The sequence below is a fragment of the Myripristis murdjan genome, chromosome 11, assembly GCF_902150065.1.
Source record: "Myripristis murdjan chromosome 11, fMyrMur1.1, whole genome shotgun sequence".
Taxonomy (NCBI): domain Eukaryota; kingdom Metazoa; phylum Chordata; class Actinopteri; order Holocentriformes; family Holocentridae; genus Myripristis; species Myripristis murdjan.
In genome coordinates this window covers 12,801,681-12,816,473 of record NC_043990.1, presented here as the reverse complement: position 1 = coordinate 12,816,473, position 14,793 = coordinate 12,801,681, and the positions used below count along the sequence as shown (strand labels likewise).

At 44.8% G+C, this 14,793-nt stretch overlaps 1 protein-coding gene across 6 annotated transcripts in view; it reads left to right on the top strand.

Annotated features, from left to right (window-relative positions):
• Positions 1-14,793, top strand: part of rbms3 (RNA binding motif, single stranded interacting protein) — a 300,019-nt gene that overhangs the window by 166,322 nt on the left and 118,904 nt on the right. For all 6 annotated transcript variants that reach the window (XM_030063193.1, XM_030063194.1, XM_030063192.1 and 3 more), the window contains one exon: positions 367-458. In XM_030063193.1, coding sequence (XP_029919053.1) covers positions 367-458 — 92 coding nt within the window. The remainder of the gene's footprint in view (positions 1-366; positions 459-14,793) is intronic.

The following is a 14,793-nucleotide window of genomic DNA, read 5'->3' as shown; positions in this document are numbered from 1 at the left end:
CGTATGTGCGTGTGTGCCTGTGTGTGTGTTTGCCCATGCATACGTGCAGCAGTGTATGTGTGTTTGGAGGTGGAGGTGGAGGTGGGCTGGGTGCCGGGGTTTGTTATTGCTAAATCGCTCATCCGTGCTACTAATTAAGATGCATAGCATCCCCCTATGAACGTCAGTGTCGCTAATTATCAAACAATGTAGTGCTCACCAGATATGAGAACTGGCAGCCTCTGTAGTCGTGTTACCAACCTATTACTGCTACAATTACCAAGTGCCTGTCATTCTCCTTGTTAGTCATCTGCCTTCATTTTTTCTTTACTTATGCCCTGCTTTCTCTCTCCCCCTCTCGCTCCCTCTCCTCTTTTCTCTCTCCAGGCTATGGCTTTGTGGATTTTGACAGCCCAGCTGCAGCACAGAAGGCCGTGTCGTCTCTCAAAGCCACCGGGGTGCAGGCCCAAATGGCCAAGGTAAGGAGTGCTTAAAAAACAAGTTAGCGTTGCCTCTTCCTCTGGCATTACCGTTTGCAGTTTGTTGCACACTTAGCTCCCTCCAGGGATTTGAAATTGTACACTTAACACATTTGACTGATACTGATGGATCTGAAAGCTCCCACATATGAACTAGTTTTGGTCCATAAACACATTTTTATAGAATGTAATTTTCCGCTGTGCTCCACTGTTTAATGAACCACTTGCTCACTCTAATATCAGAAGTCCTCTGTTTAGAGAGCACAGGCTGTTAAAGTGCATTGCTTTTTGCCTCGGGTGTTATATGACAAGGTGGGAGGCAGCTGTAGTCCATGCAAGTCTGTTTTATCTTGCTGCCACTCTGTCCCACATCTCTCTCACTGCTGGACTGAGTGTGACAAGGAAAGGCAAGGGCCTCACACAGGCCCATATCAAGGCTTTGTTTGTACATGTGTGTTTGTATGGCTGGCTACAAGTGGTTCTCTGGACCTAAGTGTGTGTGTGTGTCTTGCATCACTCTGTGTGTGTCCATTTCCTTGAACTCCCTCTGGTCGCCGGTGTGTGGACAGGCCCCGCTCTAACTGCACTGTGCCGGGCCGCCTGTCCCGTGTTCTGCAGTATTATTAGCCTGCTAAAGTGGAAGCAGATGAGACAAGCTGTTTGAGTTATACATACAGGGCCCCTGTGAGTTACACAATGCAGTGAGGTTGACAGACATGCAGATACACATGGAGAGGCGTGGCTTTGTGGGAAAACGCGCTGTCGGGGTACGTTCTCGTCGCCCAAGAAGCCTCCCGATGGATCTCCGGACAGAAATAAAGCCATGTGGACATACTGCATCGGGGAAATGACGTTCTGGACCACAGCGAGTTTAAAATACGACAAGTGTGTTTCTGTTGGAGCTTCCAGTGGTGGCAGTCAAACCACACCTTGTGTAGAGCGTACGGGGCAAATCTGTCAACACAACAAAACTAACAAATGCAGTCGCTCAGTGGATTTCCATGGACTGTCAGCCCACCAATGTTGTTTAGCACAGAATTCCAAAAAAACATCAGATTACATTAGGAATCCCTCATATAAACCCCCTCGATGATCAGCGATTGTTACCAAAATACACAATACAGAAGCAAAGCACTTAATTTAATATATTTTCAATATGTGATTAATCCACAAATTACCTTGTGATTAATGGGACTTTAAAAATGTATTATTTGACGGCCCAAAATGTAACATTAGCTACTCTACCTTACAGATAGCTTGCTGAATAACTGTAAGCAGTGCCAATATTGCTGTCCAAGGAGCTAAAATTTAATTTAGCGAATGTTTGAGACATTTTGTGCTCCTTCCACCTCTTAGTTGATATTGTCAGGCACTGATTGTGGGATTTCCTGTTTCATCTATAGAAGCACCGCGTGCCTTCGTCAAAATTGGCCAAAGGAAGCTACCTTAAAAGGAAGATTGCCATGTGTCCCACCTGAATGCGGCAGTCCCACAGCTTAAAAACTAACTACTAACTACTTAATAGGAAGCTTCCTTGTGTTTGATAGAGCCTCTAATTCTGGTACGAAGGCTACAAAGTCAATGGATGTTCATGATGAGATAAGATGAAACTGCTTGGCGACCCAGGATATTTTTGTACCTGCTGATGATCTGGCAATGATGGAATGACAAAAGAGGGGAAGATAATGTCAGTGGCATTAAACCCGTGAATATGGTGATGATGATGGTACACGATGAGTGATTTCCTCAGCTTAAATGCTCTTAGTTTGGTCTGATCCAAAAAATCTCCCCCTTAAAGCTTTCAAGCCAAAGAGCCCTGATGAGATGGAGAGAGGTGATGGAGGCGGTGAAGATGACAGGACTGACAATAACGATGAAGGTGGCAATTATTTTGATCAATCTGGACGAGATCTGACAGGAGGAGATGATATTCCGTGCGGCGCTCAGGTGTGCCATTTCTCAAATGCACCATTTGGCCGTTTCCTCTCCCCCACCAGTGTCCTTCTTCCAATATTTATAAGAGGGCAGGCTCTCAGAATACAGATAAGAAGCCATGCTCTTTGCCCATCTCATTTTAAGACCACATTTTGCATTGCTCCCCTTTTCTCAGTCAATATTTTCACGAGAGGGGTCTTGTGTCCCAATACAAAGGAGCTGACCTTTTTAAGAATGTTTGTTCGTGCGCATGTGTGTGTGCATGCGTGCAAAAGCAGACACACACACACACACACTCGCACGCACGTAGACATTGACAAAATCGTTTTCTATTAGCATTTGTGTATCAAAGCTTATTTTTGAATGTTCCCTATTCTGCTCACACAAATGGAAAGGCTAGCATCCCATGCTGCAGCTCTGTGCCTTTATCACACTTGTGAGAGACATTTAGGAGTAGTTTGATTTTATAGACTCCCTCTGCATCTCTCTCTAATGTCTCTTTACCTGCTATCACCACCATCGCTCTCTGCTCCTCCTCCTCCTTACCACTTTGTATTTCTCTCTCTTCTTTTTCCTCACATTCTCTCTTGTTCTGCTCACACATTCATAAACGTATTTGTATTCACATCCTCCATGTGTTCACCTGCCAAACATTCAATGGGTGCAATTTATTCCCATCAATAATTAACAGCAGGCTGTCTGTGTGTCTGTCTATCTGCCAAGGTGTCTCTGACACCCTCAGCTCTGTTCGGGTGAAGCCGCGTTCCCCAGGCGTGATTGGATGAGAAAACAGGTGAACATCAAGGCAGGTGTAAATCACAAAGACGACCGCCACCGAGACGTTGACACAGAGAGCCGTGAACCTCATTCTTTCACTCCCTCGGCTCCGTTTTGTCACATATATCTCCCTGCAACAAAGTAATAAAGGAATCGCGAGTCAGAGCCAGAGGCTTTGAGCTCATTAAATAAAATTGTCACAGTAATCAAGTTGCGTCTGTTTTTCCCCCTTTTCCCCTGCCTTGATGCCATTAAAAGGCTTTTATTAAGGTGCCTTATTTTAAACACAGCTGCAAAGGAGGCACGAAGAGAGGAGCACAGAGAAAAGGGAAGCGTCACTTGATTTCCTCTTTTTTCCTCCAATGTAACCGCCTGCCGTCTCTTGCCTCTTACTCCCCTTGGAATTTTGAAATACCAAGGCAGGAGAGATGAAACATTGCGTTCCTTTTGTCTTGCCCTCCCCTGGGGATGGTGACAGCGAGAGGGAGGAGAGGAGCCATAATTAAGACACCTAAAGGACACTTCCCCCCCCTGCACCCCCCTCCCTGTCACTCACCTCTACACAAACTACAGATAAGAGTACTTAGCTTAAGTGTGTGTCCGTGCTTTCATGTGTATGTGTGCATGCGCATAACTGTGTGCGCGCGTGTGTGTGTGTGCAAGGGCATGTGTGTATTTGAGAACGTATGCTTGTGTGTTTTTGAATTTGAGTGTATCTACGTGATGCACATCTGTATATTTGCGTGTGTGTGTATGACTATGTGTGTCTCCGTATGCATGTGTTAAAATGTGCATAAATATTTGTGTGTCTATTCACAAGTTTCAATGTGTCTATCCATATGTCTGTGTTGGTGCCCACTGTATGTGTGTGTGTGTGTGTGTGTGTGTGAGAGAGAGAGAGGTAGGTGTGTGTGTTTCTCCTTACACCATGGACTCTATTCTCTGTGTCATTTTGTTCAGGTAGCTTTCCGATCTGAGAAAACTGACACATCGAGGAGACAGAATGATAACAGGTAAACGCCGCGGCTGGCTTTGCAGATGCAAACCTGTCAACGAGCCGCTCGCCTCACTCTCCACAGGCTGCCATTTTCCCCTTGAGCCAATCAGACTGAATTATGGGAAGGGCGCCCTCGATTGTGGTGTCTGTGTCGGAGAGGTAATTCCGCCTGACAGCTGCTTGCTTTCAGACAACAGCCAGTCTTTATGGAAATCATCCCTCCCTATTCTAGCTGCAGTCAGCTTCTGCTGATAACAGCCCGGATGAAAACAAAGCTGTCCCGTTCTCGCCTCTCTTTGCTTCACTCTCTATCTCATCCTCTCTCCACGGACAGCCTAGAATTAGCAGCACACCTATGACATCCTATGGAGCCTGACAACATACACCCTGCTTTGAGGTTGTTCATGCCTAGGACGAGAAATTGACTTTGAGCCAGGTGTTATTGATATCATCATATGAGACTAGATATCATCTGGGATTTGGGATATGGTAATATTGTTTTGTAAGTGTTGTCTTTTCCTGGATTTAAAGGTGTGAAATTATCTGAACTTATTAGACTGTTTTAGCTGTGCTATTATTTGAATCTACCTGCTTAGTCATTATAAATATATAAATATAAAAATATAAAAATAAATAAGTGACTATTATGGTATTATGGTGTTTGATTTTGTCAGGCCCTATTTATAAGTAATCATTCATACCTTTGGATCCAACCAGACACCCCTAACACAATCCCCATGTTAAATTTATGACATCTCCATATTTTTCCCCAAATCTAAAAGCAGATGGCATTAACAGATTTTACACAGAAAACACTTTATTCCTGTGGTCAGCAACCTTAGGCACATGTGCCATAATTGGCATGCATGTATATTAACCAATGGCACAGCAAACAGCAATGGATTTTATTTATTTATTTATTTAATGAATTAATTTTAGGAAATGCCCTCTCATCTGCATGCACAGCCGTAATTATGCTTAATGTCGATATGGCACACTGATTAGCCAGAAAATTTAAAACTGGCACTTGATATCAAAAAGGTTGCTGACCCCCACTTTACGCTGTCACATAATGAAATGCACTCTCAAGGTCTCAAAAGCCGCTTCATTTTAGAACAGGTGTCAAATTTGCAGCATCGGATCTGCTATTGGTTTTGGAAAACTTCCATCAATACCTCCCGAGCAGCGGGGAGGAAGCCTGTGGTACAGTACAGTGTGTCTCCACCACTATCCCTGTTCCAGTATCCAATATTTATAAGGCTCAGAGAGGCTACTGACAGACACAAAGGCGCTGCTTGCCCTTCACCTCTTGTTCACATTGCAGCAGGGAAATTATACGAAAAGTATCATTAAAGCGCCCCCATGAAGTGACTCTTAAATATTTGTGATGCCTGCATTGGATGAAAAACCGCCGCCACTGGTCACCAGTTGGACGACTCAAACGGTTAAACAATGCGAGAGAATCCACAATGTTCAGTCCCCTCGCTCGCTCTCATTTTTTCTTCACTTGTTCTGTATCTGTTGCTCATTTTCATCTCTTTCACGGGGAGAATTTCCTGTCAATATCACATTTATATTCATGCGAAAAGCGTGGATCCCCCTCTGGGTGGTCGGCAGTCAGTCAGCAGTCTTCCTATTATCCGTCCAAGGTGACTCCTCTGACGTCCTCGCTCCGTTGACACCGAGGACCCCACGGTTCAGCCCAAGACAGGGTGACCTATGGGTGGTAATCAAAGGGACGGCTGACGGTGCTGTTGCACTCGGTCGCTGAGAACCGCTAGCCTGGCGAGGTCTGCCTCCCCCAAGCGCGGGTTAACTCTAAGGGGAACGCGGGGAGAATACATTGTGTTGTGGGATAATTGGAGAGACTTTGGGCATACAGGTGCTCACTCAGCAGCTTCAGTCACCTCTCTGTTCATCGGGTGCCACCTTGAATATGATGCCACCCCCCATCCCCCCCATTCCCAACATCTAACACTTTTTTTTTTTTCACGACGCATATGGTGTCAGGTAATCAGCACATTCCCCCAACATTGCGCGTCTGAGGCTGCCATCAACAGGAGCGTCGTGCCGATTACAGTCGCTCACAGAAGCCCTTCCCGCCTTCCTCCATATGTTTTTTATCTGCCGTGCTCCACATCTGAGTACAGTTTGTATCTGAATGTTGCTCGTCAGCAAACAAGCATATTGCATACATCTTCATCCCTTTGTTTTTTTTTATGTATAGTGTTATCTCGCTCGCTTTAATATGCTCTTCCAAGGTGACAGCATGGCTTTCTGACAGTACGTCGCACAAAGCTCACCCTGCTTTCCAGCTGTATGGCTCTTTCCTCGTCACTCCTTATCTCCTTGAATGCATAATGATGCACCAAGGCCTCGTGTCAACCCCCCTGTTCAGTATGCTGCAAAAGATAACCACCCTGCCATGCGTGTTTGCTTGAATCCAGAATTATCAAGCTTTCTCCAGCTTAGCTTGTGACATGTTTATTGCACTGACAAATCATTTTGCTGGTTTCAGTTCATTTAGATTTGTCTTTGTTGTCTTTTTTTTGTAAGTAAAATCTTTCCTTTATTTTCTGAGATATAATTTTCTTGCCTCGGGTTGTCAGAACTGCATGAAGGAAATGGTGGGAATCAAGGGAAGCGTCTTGATACTGTCAGAGTTATCTGCAGAGCGCCAGGCTCAAGAGTGAAAAGAGCTTGATCAGTCTGATTACGACATTCAAAACACTCGACAACGTGTTATTTTTTGCAGTGTAGCTAGCTGTAGTGAGGCTCTGCACACCGTCCCCTCCCTCCTCCGCCTGCAGAAGTGATAGTTTTGAAGGGCAAAGCCACTGAGAGTGAGACGGACCATCTGACGAGCACCAGCTCCCAAGCCTCTCCGTTGGCTTCCACTGTCTCTGCCGTCTAATTACGCTTCAATCATCCGCAGGAGCACCGCGTGCGGTAAATTATTTCACCGAGCTGTGTGGAGACGTGCCGAGCTGAGAGCGTGAGAGAGAGAGAGAGAGAGAGAGAGACGGAGACACAGAGAGACAGAGACTAAGTAGAAAACTGTGCGAGTTGGAGTGAAAAACGGAAAGCGAGAAGTGAGACAGGTGCAGGAAAGAGCGAGAAAGAAAATGGAGTGAGAGATGGAATGGCAAACAGGAACGGTGAAAGAAAGAATGTGCAAAAGAAAAAGCAAGCGAGTGAGAGAAAGAAATTACAGAAAGAGACAGGTGGAGGGAGAGAGCAAGAGGCCTGCCAGCCGTAATGTCGCCTCAGACAGGCTGTGCAGCAGGAGACAGGCCAGCACTAATGAACAAAGTTACAAACTTATGACTTATAAGGCACAGAGAGAGAGTAAGAGAGAGAGAGAGAGAGAGAGAGAGACAGGGAGAGAGAGGAGGAAAAGGATGGTTGGCATAACTTCTAATGGACAGCATCAGCACTGGCATAACTAATCCTGCTTCAGATGCAGGCTAGCACATGACTGCTACTGTGCATAACTTAGCATAGATACGGAGGAATCGTACTGAAATTATGGTAATATTTTCATTAAAATTACAAAGTCTTTTATTAGGCTGTTTTTTGCTGCTGCTTTTATTGGTTTCAAATGAAGCTGTGAACAATAGGAATCTAAATAAAGTGCAATTTGGAGTGGTTGCTTTTGTGTTTTGCATGTGTGAATAGCTTCTATTCTGTTACCAAATTGCCCCACAATGGCCTTGTGCCTAAATTTGATGTTTGAAAATGGATAGTAAAGGCCTGCATTCTCAATATGTTCAATGCCGCCATGCTTGCTTTGAAGCAAATATAAATATGGCTTTTTTTCGGGCTTGGTAATGGCCACAGTGTGCAGTTATTAGAATCTCTTTGATGTGGCAACAGTGCCAACCCGCTTGCTGTCTCTGTCAATTGATCTGGCTCAATTAGCAGGCCCGTGGAGGGAACGTTCAAAGGACTGGGCTTCCACACTCAACACTGACACACATGGACCAGGTGAAGCGCTTTGCATTCATTTACTCAGCTGGCTCTGAGAGGCCATCCCCGCGAATGGATGTGAATATTGGAAAATCAATGGTGAGCCTTCAGCTTAAAGTAAGCTTTTTGCCAAGAATGTTGGGTGAATTCACACACGGTTAAAGTTAATTTCCTGCTGTCATAGGCTTAATTGAACAGTGGTCTTCAACATTTGGGGGTATAATGACAGGTTTTCGCTATTTCACTCGTATTTCGCTCTAGCTGGCTGTTGCTTGTTTGCTTGTTTGTATGTGTTTCTCCATTTTTTGGGGTCTTGTGTGTGCGCGGCACGTCACGAGTCCCCCCCCCCCCCCCCCCCCCCCCCCACCACCACCACCACCAGCCTTCCTCTCTTTCCTGAGAGCTCTTGATTCAGCTGACCCATTTCAATTTGTCTTCATCAGTTATACCAATTAACTCAGGGATTAGATTCCTCAATGCCAGCCATCCCCGGCCTTCCCTACATTGTCCCATCTCTCCATTCATCCCTCCATCCATCTCTCCCTCCGCCTCTGTCCCCCACATGCAGGGCAGTGGCTGCACATATTTTAAATTTTAAAACTCAGTAGCCATAATGGACTTCTCAGATTTCAGTGACAGTAGCAGACTGTTGCTCCGCGTATGAAGGGAGAGCACAGAACTCTGTTCTTTCATTGGATTTTATGCATCAGTAACACTACTACAAGGCTAGTTACAGCTTTCCTCTTGAGAACTGTAATTTTTCTTGGTTGTACTTTTGAAGGCCTACTTTTACCAGCTGCCATCCTCCCCGGCAACCACACACACACACGTAGAGCTTATCTAATAAAAAAAAAAAAAAAAACACAGATATATGCAGCATCACATAGCTTGCAGTTAGCAGTGCACGCTGCGTTTGCATTGTTTGAGTTAAGTAGCATGTACGTGTGAATGCAGCGATAATAAATGCACATCAGAGCATCATCTCCCAGTGCATTAATTCACACATTTCACAAAGGACACACACATACACACACAAAACCGCTACATTAAAACACAGGCGCATCTTTAATTCGCCACAAAATGTAATGTGATTAAGGCAACCCTCCTACTGTACTGCAGCAGCATAACTCCATATTACAGCCTGAATCCGGTTGCATGTGTGTGTGTGTGTGTGTGAATTCACAATTCCTCCGCTCTGAGAGAGTCTCTCCGCATGGCTAATATTTAATGCTAATTTTGGCTGCTGCACAGTTTGATTAGGACGACTGTCAACTGCAGCGCTAATAAATACAGCTCGATTTTTTACAGCTGCACTGCCAATGTAGATATACTGTAGCCTACATCATCGGGACTTTTACTGTTGTTTGTATTGAGCAGCCTGACATTATGGACAATAGTGCAAGTTTTTAGATAACATGGAACATAAATAAGTGGGACGGGGAAAAAAAAAATCTAATCAGAAATGGGCATCAGAGCTTCCATTGCTGAGTGCAATAAATATACAATAAACGTGTTTCCTAGCAACAAGATGATTAAAGTAACAATGCAGAGGCAATTTCATGTAATGTTGCCAAACAGTTAACGATATTGTGATTCACTGCCCTGACTCTTTAGGATCGAATGCATTGTCGGTTACTGCCATGCCGTTACCAACGCATGTCCCTTTTTTTTTTTTTTTTTTTTTTTTTTTTTTAAATAGCCTCTTCACACTATCAACCCACCCATCTTCCTCACGACCACTCTGTCTCTCTCTCTTTAACGAATTGCACGGGCAGGCCATGTTAAATTACACTGACTGCTTCCATTTCCAGCGGCTTCAATCATATGTGAGAGGTCTGCGAAGGGAGGGAGCGAGGGAGTCGGGGCAGAGCAGAGCCGGGTAGCGCAGGGCTGGGGTCGTGTCAGCGGGGTCCGTCCTGCTGAGGGTTGATGAACCAGCTCTCTGACAACAGCACCGTCTCACACTCTGCATAATGAGGAAAAGGAGAGCCGGAGAAGCGGGTCCCTTTTTATTCTTTTCATCTCACTGACACTGCACCCGTGTGTGTGTGTGTGCATGTGTGTGTGTGTGTGTGTGTGTGTGTGTGCATGTGGCCGTACGGGAGATGGATAGAATGAAGATCCATTTGATGCTGTTGAAACAAGGCGGCAAAGTCACCATCAAATCGGTGTCTCTATCAAAAATGAAACTCCTGGTAGCACAGCAGACTATTTCTTTAACATTTGGTGTTGTGGTTTTCATCTGACTCCAAGTTTTTGTTTTTTTTTTTTCTTGTATACAATACATTTTTTTCTCTGTGTAAAATAATCTGAGATCAAAATTAGCCTCTCTGACCCTTTGTGCCCGGCTGAGAGAAAAGTGGGAGATCTCAGTGGTCCAAAAAGTCAAGGTTACCTCAGTTTATCTAGGCTCAGATAAGGCTTAGCCTTTGTGACCTAGGTCCTTATGGACACACACACACACACACACACATACACACACTGGAGAGGGAATGGATGCAAAGAAAAGAATGAGAGTGAGTGTGAGTTTGCGCCAAGCAGTTTTCTCTCCAGGGCCTGGATGGAGTGAGAGGTGGTCAGCAGTACAGAGAGAGAGAGAGAGAGAGAGAGAGAGAGAGAGAGAGAGAAAGAAGACAGGTAGATCCACAGTGCTTGGGTGTCTCAGCCCAGCCTGCGAGCTGATTTCAGATCGCCGCCTCTCCTCCAAGATGTTTCATCTCAGATACTCGCTGTCAGCACATTCCTAAAAAACACACTCCCTGGATCCTGCTTGGTTTCTGCTGTATATCTCTCAGACAAGAGATTGTACACTGACCACTTTACACCCTCCTTTAGTCACTGGAGCTTTTTTTTTCAAACCATTTTGTGTTATTTTCCTTTATGTTTTTGTCATATTTTTATATTCAGTGGATGGCTGTCGCAGCAATACTGTCGTTTATGATTTCCAGGTGACGTGTTTGCAGCAGTTTGTTTAAAAAAAGAAGGAAGAGCACCGGGTGCTTGTGAAACAGTGTGAACAATGAGGACTGTGATCAATTAAAAAAAAAAAAAAAGTGATGACAGTCTTTATTGATAACTAACAAAAAAAGCCAACATGTTTCGACCACACCTGCTCTTCATCAGGGCAGCCAAGCAGTTTATTTGAGGAGCCAGTCGTGCAAATTTGCCTTTTTCTTTCTTTTTTTTTAACATTTATTAAAAATTCAGTAAATTCTTCCCTTTTTGCCTCTGCTCAGTGTCAACATTTTGTCTGCATGGGTTGTGTTTTTGCATTCGCCCGCTGCTTCGTCGTGTTGTCTCTGTTCCTCTTTGTTATGTCTCTCGCCGTTTTTCATTCCTCAACTCCACCCTTAAACGCTGTTTACGCTGTCTCATTCACTTACACCACGTTTGAAGTTTGGCCCGGGCGCTGAGTTTGTTGTGCTATCTTTATTTATTTATTTATTTATTTATTTATGTGTTTATTTATTTCTTTTTGGTCATCATGGCATTGTTTCCAGCGTTATCTCGGCGTACGCTCGCTGCTGTCGTGGTGTTCCTGCTGTTTTGTGTTAGCGTTATCCTCCTGCCATCTCCCGTGTTATCTTTGCATTATCTTTTCGGGTTATCTCGCCGCTGTTGTCCCCTTGTTATCGCACGCCGTGATCAAGGTGGTGACCTTTTCCTCGCACAGCATCTTAAAATCCTCCTGGGAATATCTAAGTGATTCCTTCTGGATTTATGTGGCTGCCGCAGATTCTTACCGCGACTCTTGTGCTTTGCATTTTGTCCTAACTTTTTTCTGAATATTTATATATGTCTTTTTTTTTTCTTTTTTCTTTTTTTCTGGTTTGTTTAGGATGTGTGCATATTTCATAGCTTCGCCTTGGATGTGTATGTTTTCATATGCGTCAGACATGTCTGTTCTCATGGTTGTCTTTGTCCCCGCCAGAGACTGTGATTTGTGTGTTGCCGTCATTTGCGTATGCCTGTGTTTACATGGCTGCATGTCTGTGTTGTTCCCGTGTTGTTATGTTTGATTCGGAGCCTGGTCTGATCCATACCAGATGGCTGCCTTCTTCCAGCGTCGTCTGACAGCTGAAGAAAGTAATAGTGAGAATGGTAGACAAGATAGAGAGGGAGGAAAAAACCAGGGCGGAGATTACCATCAAACCATCCGCTCAGTAGAAGGAGCATCCATCCGCGTCCTTCTCTCTCTGCTTGGTATGTGACATAGATACAAAATGTCTCCCATGCTAATGCGCGGAGCCATACATATGCCCCGCAGATTCATTTTGAAGTTAGCAGTCAAACAGCATCAGCTCTTTAGCCTCGGCGTAGTGAAAAAGACTGGAGACCTCTTAAATACTTCAGGCTGTGTGCACATCATTTGATCTCTTAATGCCTCCTTTCCTTCCCTTTTCGGTGTGCGTGTACAGTATGTTCCCGACAGTGGCGTTTACATCCTCCTCTGGAATTGTATACATTTTGTGAACCGGATATCTAAACAGAAAACCTCCACAGAGGCCTCCGCACAGCCTCCGCCAGCCCTTCTGGGAACAAACCTCAGACTTTGGTGCATGATATATATATGTTTTCATAACAGTCATCTTTGGGTCACGCTACTGAACTGCAGCGCCGGATCACTATTCCCCGATTAACTGTGTAAGTTTGCCTCGTAACTGTCAGGGAAGAGGAGGGGGAGGAGGAGGAGGAGGAGGAGGAGGCAGCCAGCCGGTTGGGAGGCAGTGCCATCTTGAATAACGATCAGTCCGTCTTCAGCCCCTCAGATTGAGTTAACATACAGGGATGCTCCCACCAAGATCTGCTCTATGATGAACACCCTTTCACTACATCACATCGCTCCCCATCTGGACTGCTTGAAACTAACTGTGCTTGATAACTGTCATCGCGGCCGAGCAAGACTGATATTTTTAGATTTTTTGACAGTAATGATATTCCAGAATATTCATTTTTTTTCTGGTAATGTCGTTCAAAATTTGTTGAATACAAGAGCTCTTTGGGAACTTTTTTTTTTTTTTTTTTCCCACCCTGGGTTTCAACACTTTAGTTACTGAACAGTTAATTATCGTTTTGTTAATTCAAGGGCAGATATGCTCACTTTTTAAATTTGTGTATTTCTGTACAGTCGTATACAGGTTTTGGCAAAACAGCAACAAAACAAGGGGTTGCCGTATTTTTTTCCATCATTTCTGGTTTTCATTTGTGCTATTTTCCCTTTCACTTTTTCTCAACTTCATGTCTCTGCTTATGTAAACAAACATATTGGTGCTACTTTCACTGTTTTAGCGATAGTGTAATTCATGGCAAATCGCTTGATGTCAAGTGTGTAGAGCTTAAAAGCAACTGCATGTCCCGCGTTTAACCAAAGATCCTTCACCCCTTGCCCCTCTGACTAATTGCATATCAATAGCTGTCCATCAGTATCTATATCCATTTATCTGTTCAGCTGTAGAGCATCCAGAGTGAGTTTCTTTATGCAGGAGCGCAAAGGTTGTACAGTGTCATGCTGTCACAAGAGAGTTAGATGTAGAGTAGTCCTTGTTTTGTTTCACGGGTTAAGAGGTTGTGTCTGACTTTCAATGACTTCTTTTCCCTTGATAAGTCAGTTCAGCAATCCCCATGGAAACGGTCACACCCTGCCTTAAAAGCTGACAGCCAGCCTTGTTGTTGTTGCATCAAGCGAGAGAGAGAGTGAGAGAGAGAGAGAGAGAGCAGGGGAGAAGATGAGATCTGAAGGACCAGAGGAAGTGGAGATGTGCCTCCAATCAAATTATTGGCCAATCAAGTCATAACGTGAGTAATTCAAGGCTTACATCGACGGCCCTAATCTGATTGGCTGTGCATTAGGGGCTCAAAGGAGGGCTCTTAGTAAGCACGCTCAGTGAGGGGTCTTGGAGGAAGAGGCGCTTTGATGGGAGACAAGAGAAACTCACTTTTGGTGGGAGAGCGTGTGAGAGTGTGTGTGCGTGAGAAAGAGAGGCAGCGTGTAGGGCTGTTGAATTGATGCCTGCCTCTCTACCTTTTGGCGCAGCGCAGGAAAAAGAGAGAAAGCCAGGCTAGGGGAAGTGGGAGGTTTACATCGCCTCTCTGTTGCCATCTGCTTCAGTCCCATTGGCCAATGGCAGCATCTCTCATTTGCCCAATTACAGAGGAGGATTATGATGTGTTTGTTTCCTGCCCATGGGCTCCCGAGCCACATCTGACTCACGTTTTAGGTAGAGAAGGATCGTCTGTCCTCTAATGGGTCTTGCCAGTATAGCTGAATTTTAGTGCTATTATTATTATTTTTTTGCTTCCAACATAATCATGCATGTAGAAAATGTAATAAAAAATAATGTCACATCAACACGTCAGAGCACATTGAGAGCTGTAGTTTTCTTGGTGAGTCTTTTGTTGCGCAGGACTGTCTGGAACGTTTTGCAGTAAAACCCCTTGGCTTTGATATCCGTAAGGCCTAAAAAATCCTGGTGTAGCTGGTCTGTGGAAGCAGCTCACCAGGAGAGCCTACACCTGGAAAATCGTGATGACGGGGCCAGCGTTTGAACGGAAGCGGCTCCAACAAAAGGCCAGGCCCTCAGAAAGCCCGGGGTTTCCGGCGTTTGACACTGGTGTTGAGTGCTAATCGGGCTCTGTTTCAGCAACCCGCAGCCTCAG